We start from the raw sequence: 20,211 nt of genomic DNA, 5'->3' as shown, positions 1-20,211 counted from the left end.
ACCAATTGAGCGTGGCCTTAAAGTGTTTTTCTTATTTAGATTTATACTTTATAAACAATTCATCGTGTTTAGACACATGAGTTGTGGTTTGATTCCGATTTATCGTTTGTCCATATCATGCATGAAAACAGTTAATTAACTACTTGAATAATTGATTGTGAATTTGATAATACTATCAGTAAGCTGTGTGTAAGGGGTCTAAATGTAACTTCATTAACAATATATATTTCTTCAATGGACAAAATTTAAATATAATATTTAGGTAGTGTTCCTTAGGTTCTATTATTAAAATTCAGCCTCAATAAAAAAAAAAAAAAAAAATTCAGCTATGTGGTTTTTATTTTTTCATATGATGGAAGTGTACTTTTAATTAAGTATAGCCATGTGGCTAAATTTTAAAAAGAGAATCTAAGGAATTACACCTAAGTAATGTATTTAAATCTTACCCTTCTTCTATTATATAATTGTTCTATTGTGTAAATCATAAGTTGAGTATCATCAAACAAAGAGTTAAAAAAAAAAAAAAAAAACTTTAATCTCCTTGTTTATTACCATAAAAGCAAACTAAATTAAACATTTGATCCCTAAAGTTTATGATTGTTTTGATTTTGGTCTTTTAAGTTTAGATTTTTTATTTTGGTCCACCGAGTTTGATTATGTTTTTTAAATTGTAATTATGTTTATGTCCATGACCATGGCTAACAGAACAGTTAAAAAAGAGAAGTAATGTCGTTTTATTGGCACTTAACGATTAGATCAATTGCATAGATGGATAGAAGGACCAATTTAAAAATAAAATCAAACTTTTTATTTTGAGAAGGAAAAAAAAAATAAAATCAAACTTTTGTTGATAACCTAAAATGAAAAAATTTTCACAACTTTTAAAGCACCAAAAATGAACAATTTACTAGTGGTGTATGTTTCGCATAATACAGGCAGGGAAAAATAAATGGGTTACTTATAATGGCAAAGACAAGAGGCCCAAACCTAGTACCAGTCCAAATTTCCTTGTTCGTTTTCCATAGAGAGTTCAAGTTTCAAGTTTCAAGTTTCAACAAACCCTTTGAGTTTGAGAGGTAGAAACCCATCCAAAAAAAGAAGCAATGGAAGGTGAGAAACCAACAACGCTAGTGTGCACAGTGTTAGCCATAAACCACACCAACTTATGCTACAGGGTCTGCGCTGTCTGTGAGAGGACTCGCCCTGACAACGATCCCACTTCTCTCTGCAAATTCTGCAACTTCAATGCCTTCAACTCCGTCTCCTCTGCTTCCAAACGCCTCTTCCGTGTCCTTGTAAGTCACTTCCCAAACCAATTTCCTCTCTGTTTCCATTGAAATTACTTTCTCCAGAAAATTAGTTTCTATTTTGTGGAAATGGAGTTCCAAGAGAATTGTGTTTGTTTCTACAGAATAAAACATATCGATTTTATGCTTTCTTGGAAAAAATTTCAATTTTTGGAAATATGGGGTTTCAAGAATTTCCTTTTTTTAATAACAAAATGTTGGGTTTTATTGGATTGGTTTGGTAGATGTCAATAGCATCAGATACAAAGGTGTTCACGGTGATATGCTTTGACAGAATGGCTAAAGTTATTTTTGGGTGCTCTGCTGATGAGTTCTTTGACTTTGCCAAGCTTCATCCTTTTGCTGGTAACCTCATTTCCTCACTGAAATTTTCATCATTAATTTTTAAGATAAAATAATGTCTTCACTATTTTAGCAACTAGCAAGTAGCCGCATGAATAGTTTTATCTGGTACATGTTTATGAAATCATGGTGAAACATATAATGCCTTTGTTTTGTATATTTTTCTTTTTTCTATTTCGGTCTTTTTGCGGTAAGTGCCTTGTGTTTTGGTAGATAGCTTGTTGAAATCGAGGGTAAATTGGGTTCCTAATATAGCCACAAAAGCTTAGTCTTGTTTAAGCTTTTCATATTCCAATTACTTCTGCAAGTTTTTCTAGGTAATCTTAATGGAAGTTTTTACCTTCCCTTTTGACTGGTGAGGAGATGCAGGCTTAAGTGTTTCAAAGAATCAGTATTTTACTTAGTTGCGGTGTCTTGGACAATTGGTTTTTAGTTTTCCCATGGATCATATTTTGCTGTCATATTCAAGCAAGTTGCTCTGCGATCATCACCTGGAATTCATTTGTGCACTTTAGTAGTTTAGTCTTCCATAAAAGTCTCCATGAGATTTAGGCTCCATTTGATATGTAAGTTTAAATACATGTTTTTAATTTTTAAACAATATTACACATATTTGCACACACTTTTTCACCTACACGCATTTCCAAAAAAACTAAAAACTGTTATTTAAACACATGTACCAAACAGGCCCTTAACCTCCTTAGCATATGCCCCATCTTGGTAGAATTATTTGATAGTTGAGGTGCACCAAACATGACCATGTCCAGATTTTTTTTGAATGTTTTATGCAGCTGTATCTGCTAGTAGAATTCTTGAGGGAGAGATGTTTAAAATGACACTGTCCAAACCAAAGAATGGTAATGCACAACATCTGCGAGTTGTTTCCATTGTTCCATTGAGAACAGGTTTTCAGCCAGCAATTGAGACATTAAGAAAATTATATGGAAAACGAGTTGGTTGTTAACTGTTTTCGCTTATTGTATCTATCACTGGGACTTCTATGTACTTATCTAAGGTTGAAGGACTCTGTCATTTCGTCTTATACTTGGGAGGGCTGGTTTAGATGCCTTGTCTCAGTGTTAGAGGGATTTAAGAAAAACAAAAGCCAAAATCAAAAAAGAAGAAGCAAGATTTACTCAGTGGCTGTTTCTCACAGGTATTTAGACTGGGATTGTTGATGATTTTGTGATCAAATTAGTTTCTAATGTATGAGACCTCATCTTTGGGGTGCAAATCATGACGAGATACAAACATATATGGTAAAACTACAATTTTCTCCCCTCTTAATGAGATCCAGCCTTTGTACAAATTATAATCAAAGACCATATATCATGTTCAACTGAGTTTTAGTTAATGTAGATGCCAGAGTAAATCAATGATTAGAACCATGGCGTCTTCTTCTCGATTTGTTGAAGTTGAGAACTTGCATTTTTTAAATGCTTACAAATTCATAATTGTGCCATATGGAATCAAGGGCTTTCTCTTGGCATCATCTATTATTTTTCTTATAATTTTGATCAATTGTAACTGAAATTCTGCTATAGGTTGTTTATAGCAGGTCCTGCTATAAGTTGATGTTACAGACTCTGTGTATCTTCCAATAACACCAGAATTTCCAAGCTCTTATTTTATAGCCACGTAATGATCTCACAAATCAAGCAATCGTTATCATTTTGTGCAAACTATGCCCATTATGAATATGACAGTATTTATAGCCCAAATTAATATATAGCATATGATATTAAACGTGTGTATTCACTGAACATTCATATGTGTAAAAGAATCTTTATGTTCCATTCTAGCAATAAAATATTTTAAGGAGTTGTTGAAAATAACAACCTTGTGGTCACTGGAGGACAAACATGTCACAACTAGTCCTACCCAGACACCATTCCTGAAACCCATAAATATAGGCACCAGCTAAGAAAGATTATGCCGGGTTCATTGAGGCCATCACTTGGGAGAACCCCTATGTTTGCCTTAGACTTGGTTAATTTCCCTTTCATCCACCTCCTCAGCATTTGTAGTGATACATTGGGCTGATCCATTGGAACCAAATGACCTGCATCACGGACCTATGTGTTGCGACATGGAACAAAGTTTGGCAAATTAGGACAGACAGAGAGAGAGAGAGAGAGAGAGAGAGAGAGAGAGAGAGAGAGAGAGAGAGAGAGAGAGAGAGAGAGACCTTGAGGAGAGTGAGAGGCCCATGGCTCTTGAGCAATCCTGCTTCCGCACCATCAACTACAAATGGAACAGTTGGGGATGCCTCATACTGTTTCTGTCCTGACCATTCAAGGGCTTGAACCCACCGTGAATTCCCTGTTGAGAGAGAAAGGAATCAATTAGATATACTAAGAAAAACAAGCACTACATTCCTTGAGGTGTTTATTTCAAGTTCCTACTTCTGTTGATCCAAAGAGGCTTACCCAGCCAATTGCACATGAGGTCATACTCCCCAGCATACACAAGCACCTTGATTCCATCCTCCAGAAGAGCAGGAATACCTACTGCAAGATTCTTTGCCCAGTCAGTTCTCATGGCTTCATATACTGGACCACTGCATGAAACGAATGTTATGTTCCCAACCCCTAGAGCATTCCTAACTAACTCCTTGTTCAGGAATTTCACCATGGTCGAGAAATCATAACAATTGTCATAGGTTGCGATGCATTTCTTTCTAATATCATAGGACTGCAGATCAAAGATATAACAAGTTTTTCATCAAAGTTGAAAAGCATTTTATATGTAATGATTTCGTAACAACTACAAAGTTGAAAAGTTGAAAAGCATTTTTTATCACAATGTAATGATTTCGTAACAACTACAAAATGATAGTTGTTTTTTGTCTTCTTACATTTATACCAGCGTTGATTCTTAAAATCTGATCCAATAATTCTGCGCAAGTGTCAAATGAAGTATTACAAGCTTTTCCGCCATAAGTGCCTGACAATGCAGTTCCATATGATTGATCAATGGATAATGATAGAGTAGTTGCAAATTTATTAAATCTGCTTGTAGGTCATAAAAGTTACAGAAATCAGTAATCTTTGAAAGTCATATGATGTTGTACCTACATGAAAATAAGAATGGGAAGTAATTAGAAATTAAGAATTAGAAAAATTACCACACTCTTTTACCGCCTGTTCACATTGTGGCAATTTCATCTTGTTAACCCAATTGTAATCATCATTATTAAGTAACTTCATTTCCAGTGCATAGTCAGTGTATGATCTGTACTGGATTTCGGGATTGGTTAGCCCATTACCAATAGCAAATCCCTGTTGGAGCATATGAGTTAAATTTCTGAAAAAGTGGGACTAAAGCAAGTAACTCTGGTTAAATCTACCACTGAGAGGGGTGGCCTGGTGGTTTGGGTGTGTGATTGCTGCTATGAGGTCCCTAGTTCAAGCCCGGGCAGGTACTTGGGGAGGAATGTGGGAATCCTCTTGTAGCTAGCCTCTGGCTGCTAGCTCTCTCGTGGTGCTAGGGTGAGGTCTATGGTTACCTCGGATCACAGTAGTTATGACTCAATCCAACATTCCCTGGGGGGAGGGGGTGCCCCTATGGTCACGCCAAGGGGGGTGAGTCATAATGGTAGCCCCCGCCTCCCCTTCTTCCATTCATAATAATAATAATAATAATATAATTAAAAAAAAAAAAAAAACTCTGATTAAATCTAAGAGCTACCTTCAACTTTATATGAATTCCTTCCTTTGCTTTGTTTCCTTGGTGAATCCGAGTAGCTAATGCTGGAATGAAGTGCCCAGCATATGATTCTCCTGTTATGTAGAATTTATTTTTAGCAAATTGAGGATGCTCCTTGAAAAATGCCTGAAACAATGTAGAAAAGTTTGTGAATCTTTAGCTCAGAAACCTATCCTGACAAATTCCAGTCACATGTAATCAAGCATGAATGCATGATTCATGTTTCTTTTTTCATGGAAACACAAATACACATGGGAAAGAAAGCAGACCTACAAAAAGTCATACAAGTCATTGCTAATTCCGACTTCATCACTGCGAATATCACTCGTATTATTAGCAGTGTAACTGAATCCAGTTCCTGTAGGCTGGTCCACAAACATAATGTTTGATGCTTGAGAAAAGAGAATAAAAATTTTATTATTTTATTGAGTAGCTTGAAAAGTATGTACATCATGAAAGGTTTTGACAATGTTAAGCCCGCTTTGTACAAAGCTGACTGTATAGAATCCATAGGTGTTATACTAGCATGAAATTTAAAGTTTTTTTAGTTACAAGTTAACAACATGGAGGAATTTGAACCTTGAGTATTTTTATTGGAAACACTAAAATGTGTCAATCAGTTAAAATTTAAAGTTTTAATATACTATGAAGTAATTGATGTTCTCGTTTGCCCAAATAAAATATCGTTAAGAAAGCCTTTGAATCATTTCTGTTGAATAAAAGGACTATAAATTTTCAGTATATTCTTAAATTTTATCAAAGTTTTGCTATTAACATATAGTAGCAACTAACAATTGTAATATATATACACACACGTACGCGTTCAATTGGCCTATAATTTCTCTTTTTTGTTTGGTGATTTTTATAATTTCTCTTTTAAAAGATGGAAGATTCAATGTTTTTTTTTATTATTATTATTTTTTAATTTTAGAATAATCCTTTTGGGAAAAAGTTTTTCTTCAATACATTATACATTGTCTCATAAAACTATTTATGTATATTTTTTAAACAAGTTACATAACTCATTAAATAAGTCATATAACAAAATATACACATGTATGGTTTTATCAGTTGTCATGCTTTCCTCCAACTTTTTCTATCCTTTGTTGCTTGGGATTTGTTTTAACTAAAAGAATAATGTAACATACTTATGACTTTAGAGTTAGAAAAGTAAAAGGATAGAAAATGAGGGAGAGGAAAAAAATAGGGGAGTTAGAAGAGATTTTAGTTTTCTTTCATGGGGTTTGGTTTGGACCAAGGTGGAAAGTGCAAGAATGAAAAACTCTTTTGTTATGATAGAAAATATTGTTTGTTGAAATTTATTCTCATTTCCTTATTAAATAATTTTTTATATAAATATTTTATTAGGAAAAAACACTTAGAGTTGGGTATAAAAAATCATACCAAACGTTAACTCAAGTGAAACAAAAATATAGAAAGAGAGAGAGTTAGGGGCTAATGTTAAACATTGGGGGAAGGAGTGGGGGCAGAATGGAAATTACCATCAGACCCCCATTTTCTTTCCTATTTTAACTCTCCTTTTTCTATCTTTTCTATTTTCACTCCAATAAATTAGACCCTTATAAATACCATTTCTCTCTTTCTTTCTTTTTTCCTCACTATTGCCTGAAAGCTTAAAGAACATTTCAATAATATTTTATTTCCAGAAATCTATCCAGGAACATTTCATGGTATGAGTCTAAGAGATTCTTGAATAACTTGTAAGGAAATTACGCAAAATGCAGATACAAATTATGCTGCAATAGAAAATACTAGCTGATTTTCTAGCTTATTGAATTATATATTCAGTACATACCATGTCCCAGCCATAGTTATTCCACTCTAGAGAAAAGTTGTTTGTAATGTGGAAAGGACCATTTTCAAAGAACAAAGCCATTTCACTGCCCCACCCTGGCCCTCCAGTCAACCATATGACAACAGGGTCTTTCTTCTTAGTTCCGTGATTCGAAGAACAAATAAAACATCCTGCATATAGTAAATAACCCCTCGAAATCATTATTAAAAAAAATATTGGAACTATGTATATTCCCAAAATAATAACAATCAAACCAAGTAAAAGTCAAGGAACTAATTTATATGAACAACATTGTAAGGCCCACCTTGCTGCTTTGGAATGTGGAAGACTATAGTAACCAGCATGGTGACCAAGATCTTCAACTGAAACGCCAGAATTATTCAGAGAAGGAAAACAAAACGATTTCTCTACAATCTTTGGGGCAACAAATGAAGGGTCAGGGGATGCAATGTTAATGGAGTCCGTAGGGAACAAGTTGAGGCTTCTTATGAGCTTTTCTGCTAAGTGATGGTGGTTGTTTGCATGTTTTGCACATGAGAATGGTGAAGTGAGAAGAAGTAAGAGAAAAGAGAGAGAGAGAGAGTTGAATGAAAGTTGATGCCATTGTAATTCGTAACGTATCAAAAGTTTAGAGTATGGAATAGCGGGGATTTATAGTGTTTTGGTTAGGCATTTTGGTAACATAAAAGCGTGTTTTCAAAACTTAAAATTTTGTTTCACAACAGTAACTTCTCGTAATTTTTTTTTACGCACACTCATTTTAAACCAAAAATTCCGTTTTGCAACAACTCCTCATAAGTTTTTTTTTTATAAACACTTGTTTTAAACTAGAAATACCGTTTTGCAACAGCTTGTACAACCCATGAACAAACTTGGCAAATAAAGCTGAAAGAAAGGTGGAGTGGGAAATGTATATAATTCCATGTTAAAAAAAAATTATAATAAAAAATGTCTAATGCTATATATATATATATATATATATATATATATATATAATTTGATATGGTCGAAGGTAAATAAGGCTGAAAGAAAGGTGGAGTGGGAAATGTATATAATTCCATGTTAAAAAAATCATAATAAATGTCTAATATATACTATATATAGTTTACAGCAAACAATAGATGCATCTTAGTTAGAACCTCATGGAGTGTGTCATTGCTCCATGAGCAAAGATTATATATGTATGCTAAAATATATAGTTCTATATACACACACTTGTAAGGACTTGGTTTAGAATTTTAGCCCAACAGGTATATGGACTTAAGCCCAAAAAAGCCCAAAACCATAAATTTGTAGAGAATGGGTTGGAAAACTAGGCTTTAGTGAATCAGATAACAAAAAAATAGATTTTGATGGCAAAGAGAGAAAGGTAATAGAAGTTTATTAAGGAACTATGTTCTCGGATTGGTCCAAGGACACTGATTCTTAAATATTTGCTCTTAAAACTTTGTTACAGGTTTGTTTCCCAGTTTGTGATGATGTTTTTCTCTCCTTCCCCCCCCCCCCCCTTCCTTATGGGGGGTTTCTCACATTATATAGCCCTCTTTGGGCCATCTTGATCCTACACTTGTTGATCATCTGAGCCATTGCTTGATTACCTGTCCCATCAGATACTCTTTTTGGCTTTCTGTGAGTTGCATTCGCCAAGACAGCATTGTTCAGAGGTCCTCTCCACATAAATGCGGCCAGAAAAGTAGTTGTAGTGCATTTAATGGGATGGTAGCAACTTTCATTTAAATATTTTTGAGTTTCCTTTCCTTCTTGCACGTTTATGAGACACATTCCTATCACTAGAGCTTCAGGGTTACCCTAATTGCTGGAATATATACTTGAGCTGTATTCATCATATCCGAGGAGGAGCTCCTCCTCGAACCATCTTCCATTCGTTCTTCACTTATGAGACTTTAACTGGGAACCCCTGATAACTATTTGCCCCTCCTTGAACCATTCAACGTCCTCGGACAAAAGCCCAAGGCCTAACATATTATTCTGGGCCTTTATCCCTACAACACTTATTAATAATAAATTTATATTAATAACCATCATAATTATAAATTTTCATATTTAAACCAAAAAAATATAAATAAAAGAGGGATAAAAATTATATTATATTAAATTACTTTTGATTGACGTAATGATATTTTGTCACATAAGTTTTTGAAGTCTCAAAATTTTACACGTTAATATACTAATAAGTGTATATATATATATATATATTTATTTATTCAGTTTAAACTCTATTCTATATGTAGGTTTCATTTAGTTCAACTAGTAAATCTCTCGTCGTTAAATAAGAGATTTGGAGTTCGAACCCTGCCTATACCAAATATCAATTAGTGTTTTGGCCTGGTGATAAAGAGCAACCATTATGGAGTGGATGTCATAAGTTGAAATTTTATCATATTTATCAAAATAATTCTATATATTTAAAATCTCAATTAGAATCTTGACACATCATGTTTTCTTTAAAGGGGTTGTCTCACCTCTGGTTTGGAAATATCATGTTTCCTTCCATTTTTAAATAGATGATTGAAGTGTGGAAAAAAAGTGATCCAACAGTTAGAAAAAGCCAACAATTTCTCATCTCTCTTGCCTCTCCCCTTCACCATCTCTTGAGCCAAACTGATCTGCAACTTCACCTAAAACCACCCTACCACCATCGACCAAAAATCCACCATACAACACAAATCATGGTTACCAACATCACAAATCCACCATTGTGACCCATGATTCTGCCAAGTCTGCAACCCATACCTAGACATGAAAATTAGTTGTTCAACAAAAGACCAATGCTTTTGGTCCTACCTTGGATTGCCACTGGCCATCGTTCCTTTGATGTTAATCATTGATGGGAAATGTGGTGTAGAGAATAGAGAGAGGTGATCTATAGAAGAGCAAGGCAATGGCTATGAAGATCTGTCTCAAATTCATCGTTGCCTCGGTAAGGTGTTGTTCCCTAGTGATGGCTACGATGGTTAATTTTCTCCCACTGTCAACTGTTGGCCCGAGTCTGATGGAGTCCTTGCCTTTTTCCTCCACTTTTTGGGTCTGTTTAAATACCGCTTATTGCTGAAAACTAAAAATTGAAAATACTGTAGCAAAATAATTTTTAAATATCTGAATAGTGCCGTGAGACCCAGTTTTAAAGTTGTTTTTGCTGAAAAAAGTACTTGCGGGTCCCGTGAACAGTGCACAGGACTCACAGAAAAACAACGCAAATGTGCAACGCAAGCTCAAAAACGCTATCCAAACTCCACCTTTATTGCAAAAGAGGTTTTCTTTTATTTTTGAAACCACACGTTGCTTATTTTTCTCCCTTTAAGTTTCATATTTATTCAATTAAGGCTTTCCGTTAATTTTTGTTAATTTTTTTTTTTTAAATCTGGAAAATATTTTTCAATCATTAATTGAATATTTTTAATTTAAAAAATTTGAAGAAAAATTTATAAAATTGAAAAATTAACCACAACATATAACAAAAGTTGATGGAAAGCCTTAATTGAATAAAATTGAAAGTTAGAGGATTGAAATAAACAAAAGGAAAGTTAGAGGACTGAAATGAAATCTGAAAAAGCTTAGAAGGTCAGTTTTGCATTTTACCCTTTTTTTTTTCACATGTCACTAATTTATTTAAGGGTTTGGCTTACCTCCAATATTTTTTTAACTGAAATCTCTTTTTGTTTTAATAAAATAAAATAATAAACAAAATTAGCCTTTCACAATTGTCATTATTATACTTCCACAAAAACTAAACATGAAAATCACTATAACAAACTACAAAATTTGTACTAAAATTATAAACTTTGACACTTTCATTGACGATAACTCTTAAACAGGTGTAGGAAAAATTAAATTTGAAATCATAATGGAGATTAAATTATAAACTTACTATTGCAATCAAATTTAACAAAAGATTGGAATAATTAAAACAAAACAAAAAATTACCTCTCAAATTGCCCCCATAGTTTCAGAGTCCATTAAATCCTATGCAGAATCAAAAATTGTCCAACAATAATGAAACGAATCAAAGGAGATTTGGCAATTCTAGGTCACGTGATATGATCATTCTTTGTTGCTTAGCCACCAAATAGGTGAATGTTTTTTGTTGTTTAATTTAGTCACCAATTAAGTAATTCAATAAAAAATAGAGAAACAAAAGATACCAATTTTAAATTCATTCTTCAAATGTTACACCAGCAAAATCATTAGAGAGAGAGAATTACAGACAGACAATGACAAAATTGGTGAATCTGCCAGACAAAATATGATTTTGAATAGCATATTACGTGCTTAGTTTCAGCCTTTGTGTGTTCTCTCTGAGTTTGAGAGAAGCGGATGAAAGGGGATGTGCGAGAGTGGTTGGTGTTTTAGGGTTTCAGAGAAGCGGATGAGAGAGGTGCGTGAAAGTAGCTTTTTAAAATAAAACGTAAAATAAAAAGAAAAAGAAAATAGTTGTGATGTGAAAAATTTTAGGAGCTTCAAAAAAAGTCAACAAATAGTCAAAGACTTAAGTTTTATAATATATATATTTATATATATATATATGAGAAATTGTCACGTCATTCACTAACTAAATAAAAGGTAAAGATTAAAACCTACTATCATTTGCCATTGTGTATTTAAAAGAAAATGAGACTTCCAATTAAAAAAATACTAGAGGTAAGTCAAACCCTTTATTTAAAAATGGGAGGAAAAATGAGATTTCTAAACTGGATGTGAGCCACTCCCTTCTTTAAATTGCGTTTGTTTCTACAAAATAAAACATATCGATTTAATGCTTTATTGGAAAAATTTTCAGTTTTTGGAAATGGGGTTTCAAGAATTTCCTTTTTTTAATAACAAAATGTTGGGTTTTATTGGATTGGTTTGGTAGATGTCAATAGCATCAGATACAAAGGTGTTCACGGTGATATGCTTTGACAGAATGGCTAAAGTCATTTTTGGGTGCTCTGCTGATGAGTTCTTTGACTTTGCCAAGCTTCATCCTTTTGCTGGTAACCTCATTTCCTCACTGAAATTTTCATCATTAAAGCAATTTTAAGATAAAATAATGTCTTCACTATTTTAGCAACTAGCAAGTAGCCGCATGAATAGTTTTATCTGGTACATGTTTATGAAATCATGGTGAAACATATAATGCCTTTATTTTGTATATTTTTCTTTTTTCTATTTTGGTCTTTTTGCGGTAAGTGCCTTGTGTTTTGGTAGATAGCTTGTTGAAATCGAGGGTAAATTGGGTTCCTAATATAGCCACAAAAGCCTAGTCTTGTTTAAGCTTTTCATATTCCAATTACTTCTGCAAGTTTTTCTAGGTAATCTTAATGGAAGTTTTTACCTTCCCTTTCGACTGTTGAGGAGATGCAGGCTTAGTGTTTCAAAGAATCAGTATTTTACTTAGTTGCGGTGTCTTGGACAATTGGTTTTTAGTTTTCCCATGGATCATATTTTGCTGTCATATTCAAGCAAGTTGCTCTGCGATCTTCACCTGGAATTCATTTGTGCACTTTAGTAGTTTAGTCTTCCATAAAAGTCTCCATGAGATTTAGGCTCCGTTTGATATGTAAGTTTAAATACATGTTTTTAATTTTTAAACAATATTACACATATTTGCACACACTTTTTCACCTACACGTATTTCGAAAAAAACTAAAAATTGTTATTTAAACACATGTACCAAACGGACCCTTAACCTCCTTAGCATATGCCCCATCTTGGTAGAATTATTTGATAGTTGAGGTGCACCAAACATGACCATGTCCAGATTTTTTTTTGAATGTTTTATGCAGCTGTATCTGCTAGTAGAATTCTTGAGGGAGAGATGTTTAAAATGACACTGTCCAAACCAAAGAATGGTAATGCACAACATCTGCGAGTTGTTTCCATTGTTCCATTGAGAACAGGTTTTCAGCCAGCAATTGAGACATTAAGAAAATTATATGGAAAACGAGTTGGTTGTTAACTGTTTTCGCTTGTTGTAACTATCACTGGGACTTCTATGTACTTATCTAAGGTTGAAGGACTCTGTCATTTCGTCTTATACTTGGGAGGGCTGGTTTAGATGCCTTGTCTCAGTGTTAGAGGGATTTAAGAAAAAACAAAAGCCCAAACAAAAAAGAAGAGGCAAGATTTACTCAGTGGCTGTTTCTCACAGGCATTTAGACTGGATTGTTGATGATTTTGTGATCAAATTAGTTTCTAATGTATGAGACCTCATCTTTGGGATGCAAATCATGACGAGATACAAACATATATGATAAAACTACAATTTTCTCCCCTCTTAATGAGATCCAGTCCTTGTACAAATTACAATCAAATACCATATTTCATGTTCAACTGAGTTTTAGTTAATGTAGATGCCAGAGTAAATCAATGACTAGAACCATGGCGTCTTCTTCCCGATTTGTTGAAGTTGAGAACTTGCATTTTTTAAATGCCTACAAATTCATAATTGTGCCATATGGAATCAAGGGCTTTCTTTTGGCATCACCTATTATTTTTCTTATAATTTTGATCAATTGTAACTGAAATTCTCCTATAGGTTGTTTATAACGGGTCCTGCGATAAGTTGATGTTACAGACTGTCTTCCAATAACACCAGAGTTTCCAAGCTCTTATTTTATAGCCACGTAATGATATAACAAATCAAGCAATCGTTATCATTTTGTGCAAACTATGCCCATTAGGAATATGACAGTATTTATAGCCCAAATTAATATATAGCATATGATGGTAAATGTGTATTCACTGAACATTCATGTGTAAAAGAATCTTTATGTTCCATTCTAGCAATAAAGTATTTTAAGGAGTTGTTGAAAATAACAACCTTGTGGTCACTGGAGGACAAACATATCACAACTAGTCCTACCCAGACACCATTCCTGAAACCCATAAATATAGGCACAACCTCAGAAAGAGTATGCCGGGTTCATTGAGGCCATCACTTGGGAGAACCCCTATGTTTTGCTTTAGACTTGGTTAATTTCCCTTTCATCCACCTCCTCAGCATTTGTAGTGATACATTGGGCTGATCCATTGGAACAAAATGACCAGCATCATGGACCTATGTGTTGCAACATGGAACCAAGTTTGGCAAATTAGGACACAGAGAGAGAGAGAGAGAGAGAGAGAGAGAGAGAGAGAGAGAGACCTTGAGGAAAGTGAGAGGCCCATGGCTCTTGAGCAATCCTGCTTCTGCACCGTCAACTACAAATGGAACAGTTGGGGATGCCTCATACTGTTTCTGTCCTGACCATTCAAGGGCTTGAACCCACCGTGAATTCCCTGTTGAGAGAGAAAGGAATCAATTAGATATACTAAGAAAAACAAGCACTACATTCCTTGAGGTGTTTATTTCAAGTTCCTACTTCTGTTGATCCAAAGAGGCTTACCCAGCCAATTGCACATGAAGTCATACTCCCCAGCATACACAAGCACCTTGAGTCCATCCTCCAGAAGAGCAGGAATACCTACTGCAAGATTCTTTGCCCAGTCAGTTCTCATGGCTTCATATACTGGACCACTGCATGAAACGAATGTTATGTTCCCAACCCCTAGAGCATTCCTAACTACCTCCTTGTTCAGGAATTTCACCATGGTCGAGAAATCATAACAATCACCGTCGGTTGTCATGCATTTCTTTCTAATGTCATAGGGCTGCAGATCAAAGATATAATAAGTTTTTCATCAAAGTTGAAAATGCATACTTTCTTTTCACAATGTAATGATTTCGTAACAACTACAAAATGATAGTTGTTTTTTGCCTTCTTACATTTATACCAGCGTTGATTCTCAAAATCTGACCGAATAATTCTGTGCAAGTGTAATATGAAGTATTACAAGCTTTTCCGCCATAAGTGCCTGACAATGCAGTTCCATATGATTGATCAATGGACAATGATAGAGTAGTTGCAAATTAATTAAATCTGCTTTTAGGTCATAAAAGCTACAGAAATTAATAATCTTTGAGAGTCATATGATGTTGTATCTACATGAAAATAAGAATGGAAAGTAATTAGAAATTAAGAATTAGAAAAATTACCACACTCTTTTACTGCCTGTTCACATTGTGGCAATTTCATCTTGTTAACCCAATTGTAATCATCATTATTAAGTAACTTCATTTCCAGTGCATAGTCAGTGTATGATCGGTACTGGATTTCAGGATTGGCTAGCCCATTACCAATAGCAAATCCCTGTTGAAGCATATGAGTTAAATATCTGATAAAGTGGGACTAAAGCAAGTAACTCTGGTTAAATCTGAGAGCTACCTTCAACTTTATATGAATTCCTTCCTTTGCTTTGTTTCCTTGGTGAATCCGAGCAGCCAATGCCGGAATGAAGTGCCCAGCATATGATTCTCCTGTTATGTAGAATTTATTTTTAGCAAATTGAGGATGCTCCTTGAAAAATGCCTGAAACAATGTAGAAAAGTTTGTGAATCTTAAGCTCAGAAACCTATCCTAATAAATTCCAGTCACATGTAATCAAGCATGAATGCATGATTCATGTTTCTTTTTTCATGGAAACACACATACACATGGGAAAGAAAACAGACCTGTAAAAAGTCATACAAGTCATTGCTAATTCCGACTTCATCGATGCGAATATCACTTGTATTATTAGCAGTGTAACTGAATCCAGTTCCTGTAGGCTGGTCCACAAACATAATGTTTGATGCCTGAGAAAAGACAAGGAAAATTTTATTATTTTATTGAGGAGCTTGAAAAGTATGTACATCAGGAAAGGTTTTGACATAATGTTAAGCCCACTTTGTACAAAGTTGACTGTATATAATCTATAGGTGTTATACTACTGTGGGTACCCAAAATATGGCTGTTGGGCTCAACCTCTACTTGGGCTTACAATCTATTTGTATTGTGGGCTTTGGGTTTCCTATTATGGGTGGCCCTATGCTCGGCAACTTGAATACACTCCTGTTTCCTCAAACTCTTCTCTTTACCTCAGAGTATCACTCCCTTTCTTCCTCAGAATAATTGTTCTCTTCCCCCTCTCTGTTCTCCCAAGAATTGCCAACCTCCTTTTTCTCATTCTCTTCTCCTATTTATAGGCTAGGATAAGTGGAGGAGCTATGATTACTCCCTCTTACTAGTGCGAATGGGGGTCCAATTCTATCATCTTAAAGTGGACGCTTTGTCGAGAAGGTGGAAGTGGCATTGGAACTGATTCCCACCTTCAGAAACCTGCTCGGAAGCGATGTTCTCAAAGGCACTACCGGGTAGCCAAGTGCAAGGCATCTTTGAGCAATAACTCTCCTGACCAAGTCAGAAGTGATCGGGGGGTTTGCTTGAGGTATTCAAGCTAGCGTGGTCTTATTTCAACTCTTGGGCCCAAATTGGGTCCTAAGGTGTCCGGGTTGGGGCTAAAGGTTCAAAGTGGGGATGGGAGGTGGGCTAGGCTGCCAGGTCAAGTCCCTAGGTCCAATGGGCTTGGAGCCCTGGCGCTCGTACAACTACCATGAAATTTAAAGTTTTTTTTAGTTACAAGTTAACAGCATGTTGGAGGAATTTGAATCTTGAGTATTTTTATTGGAAATATTAAAAAGTGTTAATCAGTTAAAATTTAATGTTTTAATATGCTATGAAGCAATTGATGTTCTCGTTTGCCCAAATAAAATATCATTAAGAAAGCCTCTAAATCAACTCTGTTGAATGAAAGGACTATAAATTTTCACTATATTCTTAAATTTTATCAAAATTTTGCTATCAAAATATAGTAGCAACTAACAATTGCAATATGTATATATATATATATATATATACATGCGTGCGCAATTGGTCTATAATTTCTCTTTTAAAAGATGGATGATTCAATGTTTTTTATTTTAGAATAATCCTTTTGGTAAAAAATTTTTCTTCAATACATTTCGCATTGTCTCATAAAACTATTTATGTATATTATTTAAACAAATCACATAACTCATTAAATAAGTCATGTAACAAAATGTACACATGTATGGTTTTATCAGTTGTCATGCTTTCCTCCTACTTTTTCTATCCTTTGTTGCTTGGGGTTTGTTTTAACTAAAATAATAATGTAACATACTTATGACTTTAGAGTTAGAAGAGTAAGAATATAGAAAATCAGGGAGAGGAAAAAAATAGTGGAGGGTTAGACGAGATTTTAGTTTTCTTTCATGGGGTTCGGTTTGGACCAAGGTGGAAAGTGCAAAAATGAAAAACTCTTTTGTTATGATAGAAAATATTGTTTGTAGAAATTTATTCTCATTTCCTTATTAAATAATTTTTTATATAAATATTTTATTAGGAAAAAATAAACTTGAGTTGGGTATAAATAATCATCCCAAACGTTAACTCAAGTGAAACAAAAATATAGAAAGAAAGAGAGTTAGTGTTAAACATTGGGGGAAGGAGTGGGGGCAGAATGGAAATTACCATCAGACCCCCATTTTCTTTCCTATTTTAACTCTCCTTTTTCTATCCTTCCTATTTTCACTCCAATCAATTAGACCCTTATAAAGACCATTTCTCTCTTTCTTTCTTTTTTCCTCTCTATTGCCTAAAAGCTTAAAGAACATTTCAATAATATTTTATTTCCAGAAATCTATCCAGGAACATTTCATGGTATGAGTCAAAGAGATTCTTGTAACTTGTAAGGAAATTATGCAAAATGCAGATACAAATTATGCTGCAATAGAAAATACTAGCTGATTTTCTAGCTTATTGAATTATATATTCAGTACATACCATGTCCCAGCCATAGTTATTCCACTCTAGAGACAAATTGTTTGTAATGTGGAAAGGACCATTTTCAAAGAACAAAGCCATTTCACTGCCACACCCTGGGCCTCCAGTCAACCATATGACAACAGGGTCTTTCTTCTTGTTCCGTGATTCGAAGAACAAATAAAACATCCTGCATATATTAAATAACCCCTCGAAATCATTATTAAAAAAAAATATTGGAACTATGTATATTCCCAATATAATAACAATCAAACCAAGTAAAAGTCAAGGAATTTATATGGACAATAACATTGTAAGGCCCACCTTGCTGCTTTGGAATGTGGAAGACTATAGTAACCAGCATGGTGACCAAGTTCTTCAACTGAAACGCCAGAATTATTCAGAGAAGGAAAACAAAACGATTTCTCTACAATCTTTGGGGCAACAAATGAAGGGTCAGGGGATGCAACGTTAATGGAGTCCGTAGGGAACAAGTTGAGGCTTCTTATGAGCTTTTCTGCTAAGTGATGGTGGTTGTTTGCATGTTTTGCACATGAGAATGGTGAAGTGAGAAGAAGTAAGAGAAAAGAGAGAGAGAGTTGAATGAAAGTTGATGCCATTGTAATTTGTAACGTATCAAAAGTTTAGGGTATGGAATAGCGGGGATTTATAGTGTTTTGGTTAGGCATTTTGGTAACATAAAAGCGCGTTTTCAAAACTCAAAATTTTGTTTCACAACAGTAACTTCTCGTAATTTTTTTTTTATGGACACTCATTTTGAACCAAAAATTCCGTTTTGCAACAACTCCTCGTAAGTTTTTTTTTTTAAATTTTTATAAACACTCGTTTTAAACTAGAAATACTGTTTTGCAACAGCTTGTACAACCCATGAACAAACTTGGCAAATAAAGCTAAAAGAAAGGTGGAGTGGGAAATGTATATAGTTCCATGTTTAAAAAAAAATTATAATAAAAAATGTCTAATGCTATATATATATAGTTTGATATGGTCAAAGGTAAATAAGGCTGAAAGAAAGGTGGAGTGGGAAGGGTCATTTTATACTGGTTACTGGTTAAATAGGTTATGTATATAAGCCAAAAAAAAAAAAAAAACAAACAAAATAAAACAAAATAAAACAAAAGAGAAAATAACGAATCAACATTCATCAACACTTTTCTCTAGCTCTGTCTCATCTTCTTCCTACTCTGTCTCATCCTTTTCCAGCTCTGTCTCACGTTTGTGAACCAGACAGCTCGAAGGCAACACGGACATAAGCCTTGTTGGCCTTGTTTCAATAATAATTTGATTTTTGTGAATCCTACAATTTATGTTGTGTTAGTGAATGCACCTTCTTAGGGATTTTATATTTAAGTTGTTTTTATGTATGTAAGTTATTTGGAACCTCTTTGAGGTGGGATTAATAGTTTCTTGAGTTACATGAGTGTTAGGTTATCCTTAATTATGGGACAAAAGTAAAAAGTTTTGATTCTTGGAATAGGTGTTCTGTGCAACCAAGTTTGAGGTTTTCTGGGTTTAGGCTTTTGTTTTATGGTATGCTTTGAACTCAGCCAATAGGATTGGTATTAATATGCCGGTCATGTTTGTATTAATATCGGGTCAAGTTTAGTTAGTGCGTTTTAGTGTTGGTTTGGATAGCACTTAAACGTGCTGCGTCTGTGTTTTCTCTTTCTTTTTTTTTTTTTTTTTTTTTTTTTTTTTTTTTTTTTTTTTTTTTTTTTTTCAGCCGTAACTGTTGACCCGGTTTTTTGTGAAACTTTTTATCAATTTTTTCATTAAAAATGGATCCTACGGTACTATTCACACATTTAAAAATTATTTTGCTATAGTGTTTTCAGTTTTCAGTTTTCAGTTTCAGCAAAATAAGTTCTATCTAAACAAACCCTTAATGTCAGGTTTAGGATTGGTATGAAATTTCCTTTCACTATTCTAGTTTGGGTGGCGGCATGTATTTTCAAATTTTGTCTCTCAAAGAATTTCAAAGTCTGAGCAATTAGTGTAGGAGTGTAACTATTGTGTGACTCTTTCACTAATCCAGTTTGCACATATGTATAACTATTGTGTGAATCTTTCAAATTATTAATGTTGAATTGTGTTCATACTTTAGGTATGATTGTGGCATGCATGTTATTAAACACATGCATACAAAAATTATCAAAGAGAATCTAACCTTTTTGGTAATAAATTTATTGGAAGTATATTTTACAATTTTCGCATAATTTGATTAAGCTACTTCTTCATCAATAGTGTCTACTTTTTGTAGGAGAACTAGTCGGAACGTTTTCAATACAAGTTGGCATCAAATCTAGTGCTTTCA

The 20,211-nt window shown here is 34.1% G+C and overlaps 2 protein-coding genes and 1 pseudogene across 4 annotated transcripts; 1 reads left to right on the top strand and 2 right to left on the bottom strand.

Annotated features, from left to right (window-relative positions):
• Positions 1-940: 940 nt before the first annotated feature.
• On the top strand, positions 941-13,282 carry LOC126723139 (uncharacterized). 3 transcript variants are annotated; one of them, XM_050426444.1, is made up of 3 exons: positions 941-1,295; positions 12,047-12,167; positions 12,960-13,282. In XM_050426444.1, exons 1-3 carry the CDS (start codon positions 1,104-1,106, stop codon positions 13,130-13,132), a joined length of 486 nt encoding a protein of 161 aa, XP_050282401.1. In that variant the 5' UTR covers positions 941-1,103; the 3' UTR covers positions 13,133-13,282. The 3 variants fall into 3 exon arrangements, with proteins under 3 accessions (XP_050282401.1, XP_050282396.1, XP_050282389.1); XM_050426439.1 differs by lacking the exon at positions 12,047-12,167 and adding an exon at positions 1,532-1,652 and having other exon boundaries at positions 966-1,295; positions 12,960-13,275; XM_050426432.1 differs by lacking the exons at positions 12,047-12,167; positions 12,960-13,282 and adding exons at positions 1,532-1,652; positions 2,441-3,003 and having other exon boundaries at positions 973-1,295.
• Positions 3,398-7,777, bottom strand: LOC126723122 (serine carboxypeptidase-like; annotated as a pseudogene).
• Positions 13,283-14,110: 828 nt separating the features above from the next.
• LOC126723129 (serine carboxypeptidase-like) lies at positions 14,111-18,496 on the bottom strand. The gene is made up of 9 exons (XM_050426422.1): positions 18,201-18,496; positions 17,898-18,066; positions 15,728-15,850; positions 15,441-15,584; positions 15,212-15,365; positions 14,942-15,030; positions 14,562-14,826; positions 14,321-14,454; positions 14,111-14,233 (listed from the first exon to the last, which is right to left on the bottom strand). The coding sequence occupies exons 1-9, from the start codon at positions 18,494-18,496 to the stop codon at positions 14,111-14,113; spliced, it is 1,497 nt and encodes a 498-aa protein (XP_050282379.1).
• Between the last annotated feature and the right edge of the window lie 1,715 nt (positions 18,497-20,211).

The sequence above is a fragment of the Quercus robur genome, chromosome 1 (genome assembly GCF_932294415.1).
Source record: "Quercus robur chromosome 1, dhQueRobu3.1, whole genome shotgun sequence".
NCBI classification, from domain to species: Eukaryota; Viridiplantae; Streptophyta; class Magnoliopsida; order Fagales; family Fagaceae; genus Quercus; species Quercus robur.
The sequence above is the reverse complement of the archived record's forward strand: the minus strand, read 5'-3'. Positions and strand labels throughout refer to the sequence as shown.

Coding starts and splice junctions, on each gene's coding strand:
- LOC126723139 (XM_050426444.1), top strand. CDS start 1,104: ATGGAAGGTGAGAAACCAACAACGCTAGTGTGCACAGTGTTAGCCATA. Junction 1,296..12,046: donor AACGCCTCTTCCGTGTCCTT/GTAAGTCACTTC, acceptor TTGGTTTGGTAG/ATGTCAATAGCATCAGATAC. Junction 12,168..12,959: donor CAAGCTTCATCCTTTTGCTG/GTAACCTCATTT, acceptor TGTTTTATGCAG/CTGTATCTGCTAGTAGAATT.
- LOC126723129 (XM_050426422.1), bottom strand. CDS start 18,496: ATGGCATCAACTTTCATTCAACTCTCTCTCTCTTTTCTCTTACTTCTT. Junction 15,366..15,440: donor GAATTCATATAAAGTTGAAG/GTAGCTCTCAGA, acceptor ATGCTTCAACAG/GGATTTGCTATTGGTAATGG. Junction 14,827..14,941: donor GAATCAACGCTGGTATAAAT/GTAAGAAGGCAA, acceptor TTTGATCTGCAG/CCCTATGACATTAGAAAGAA.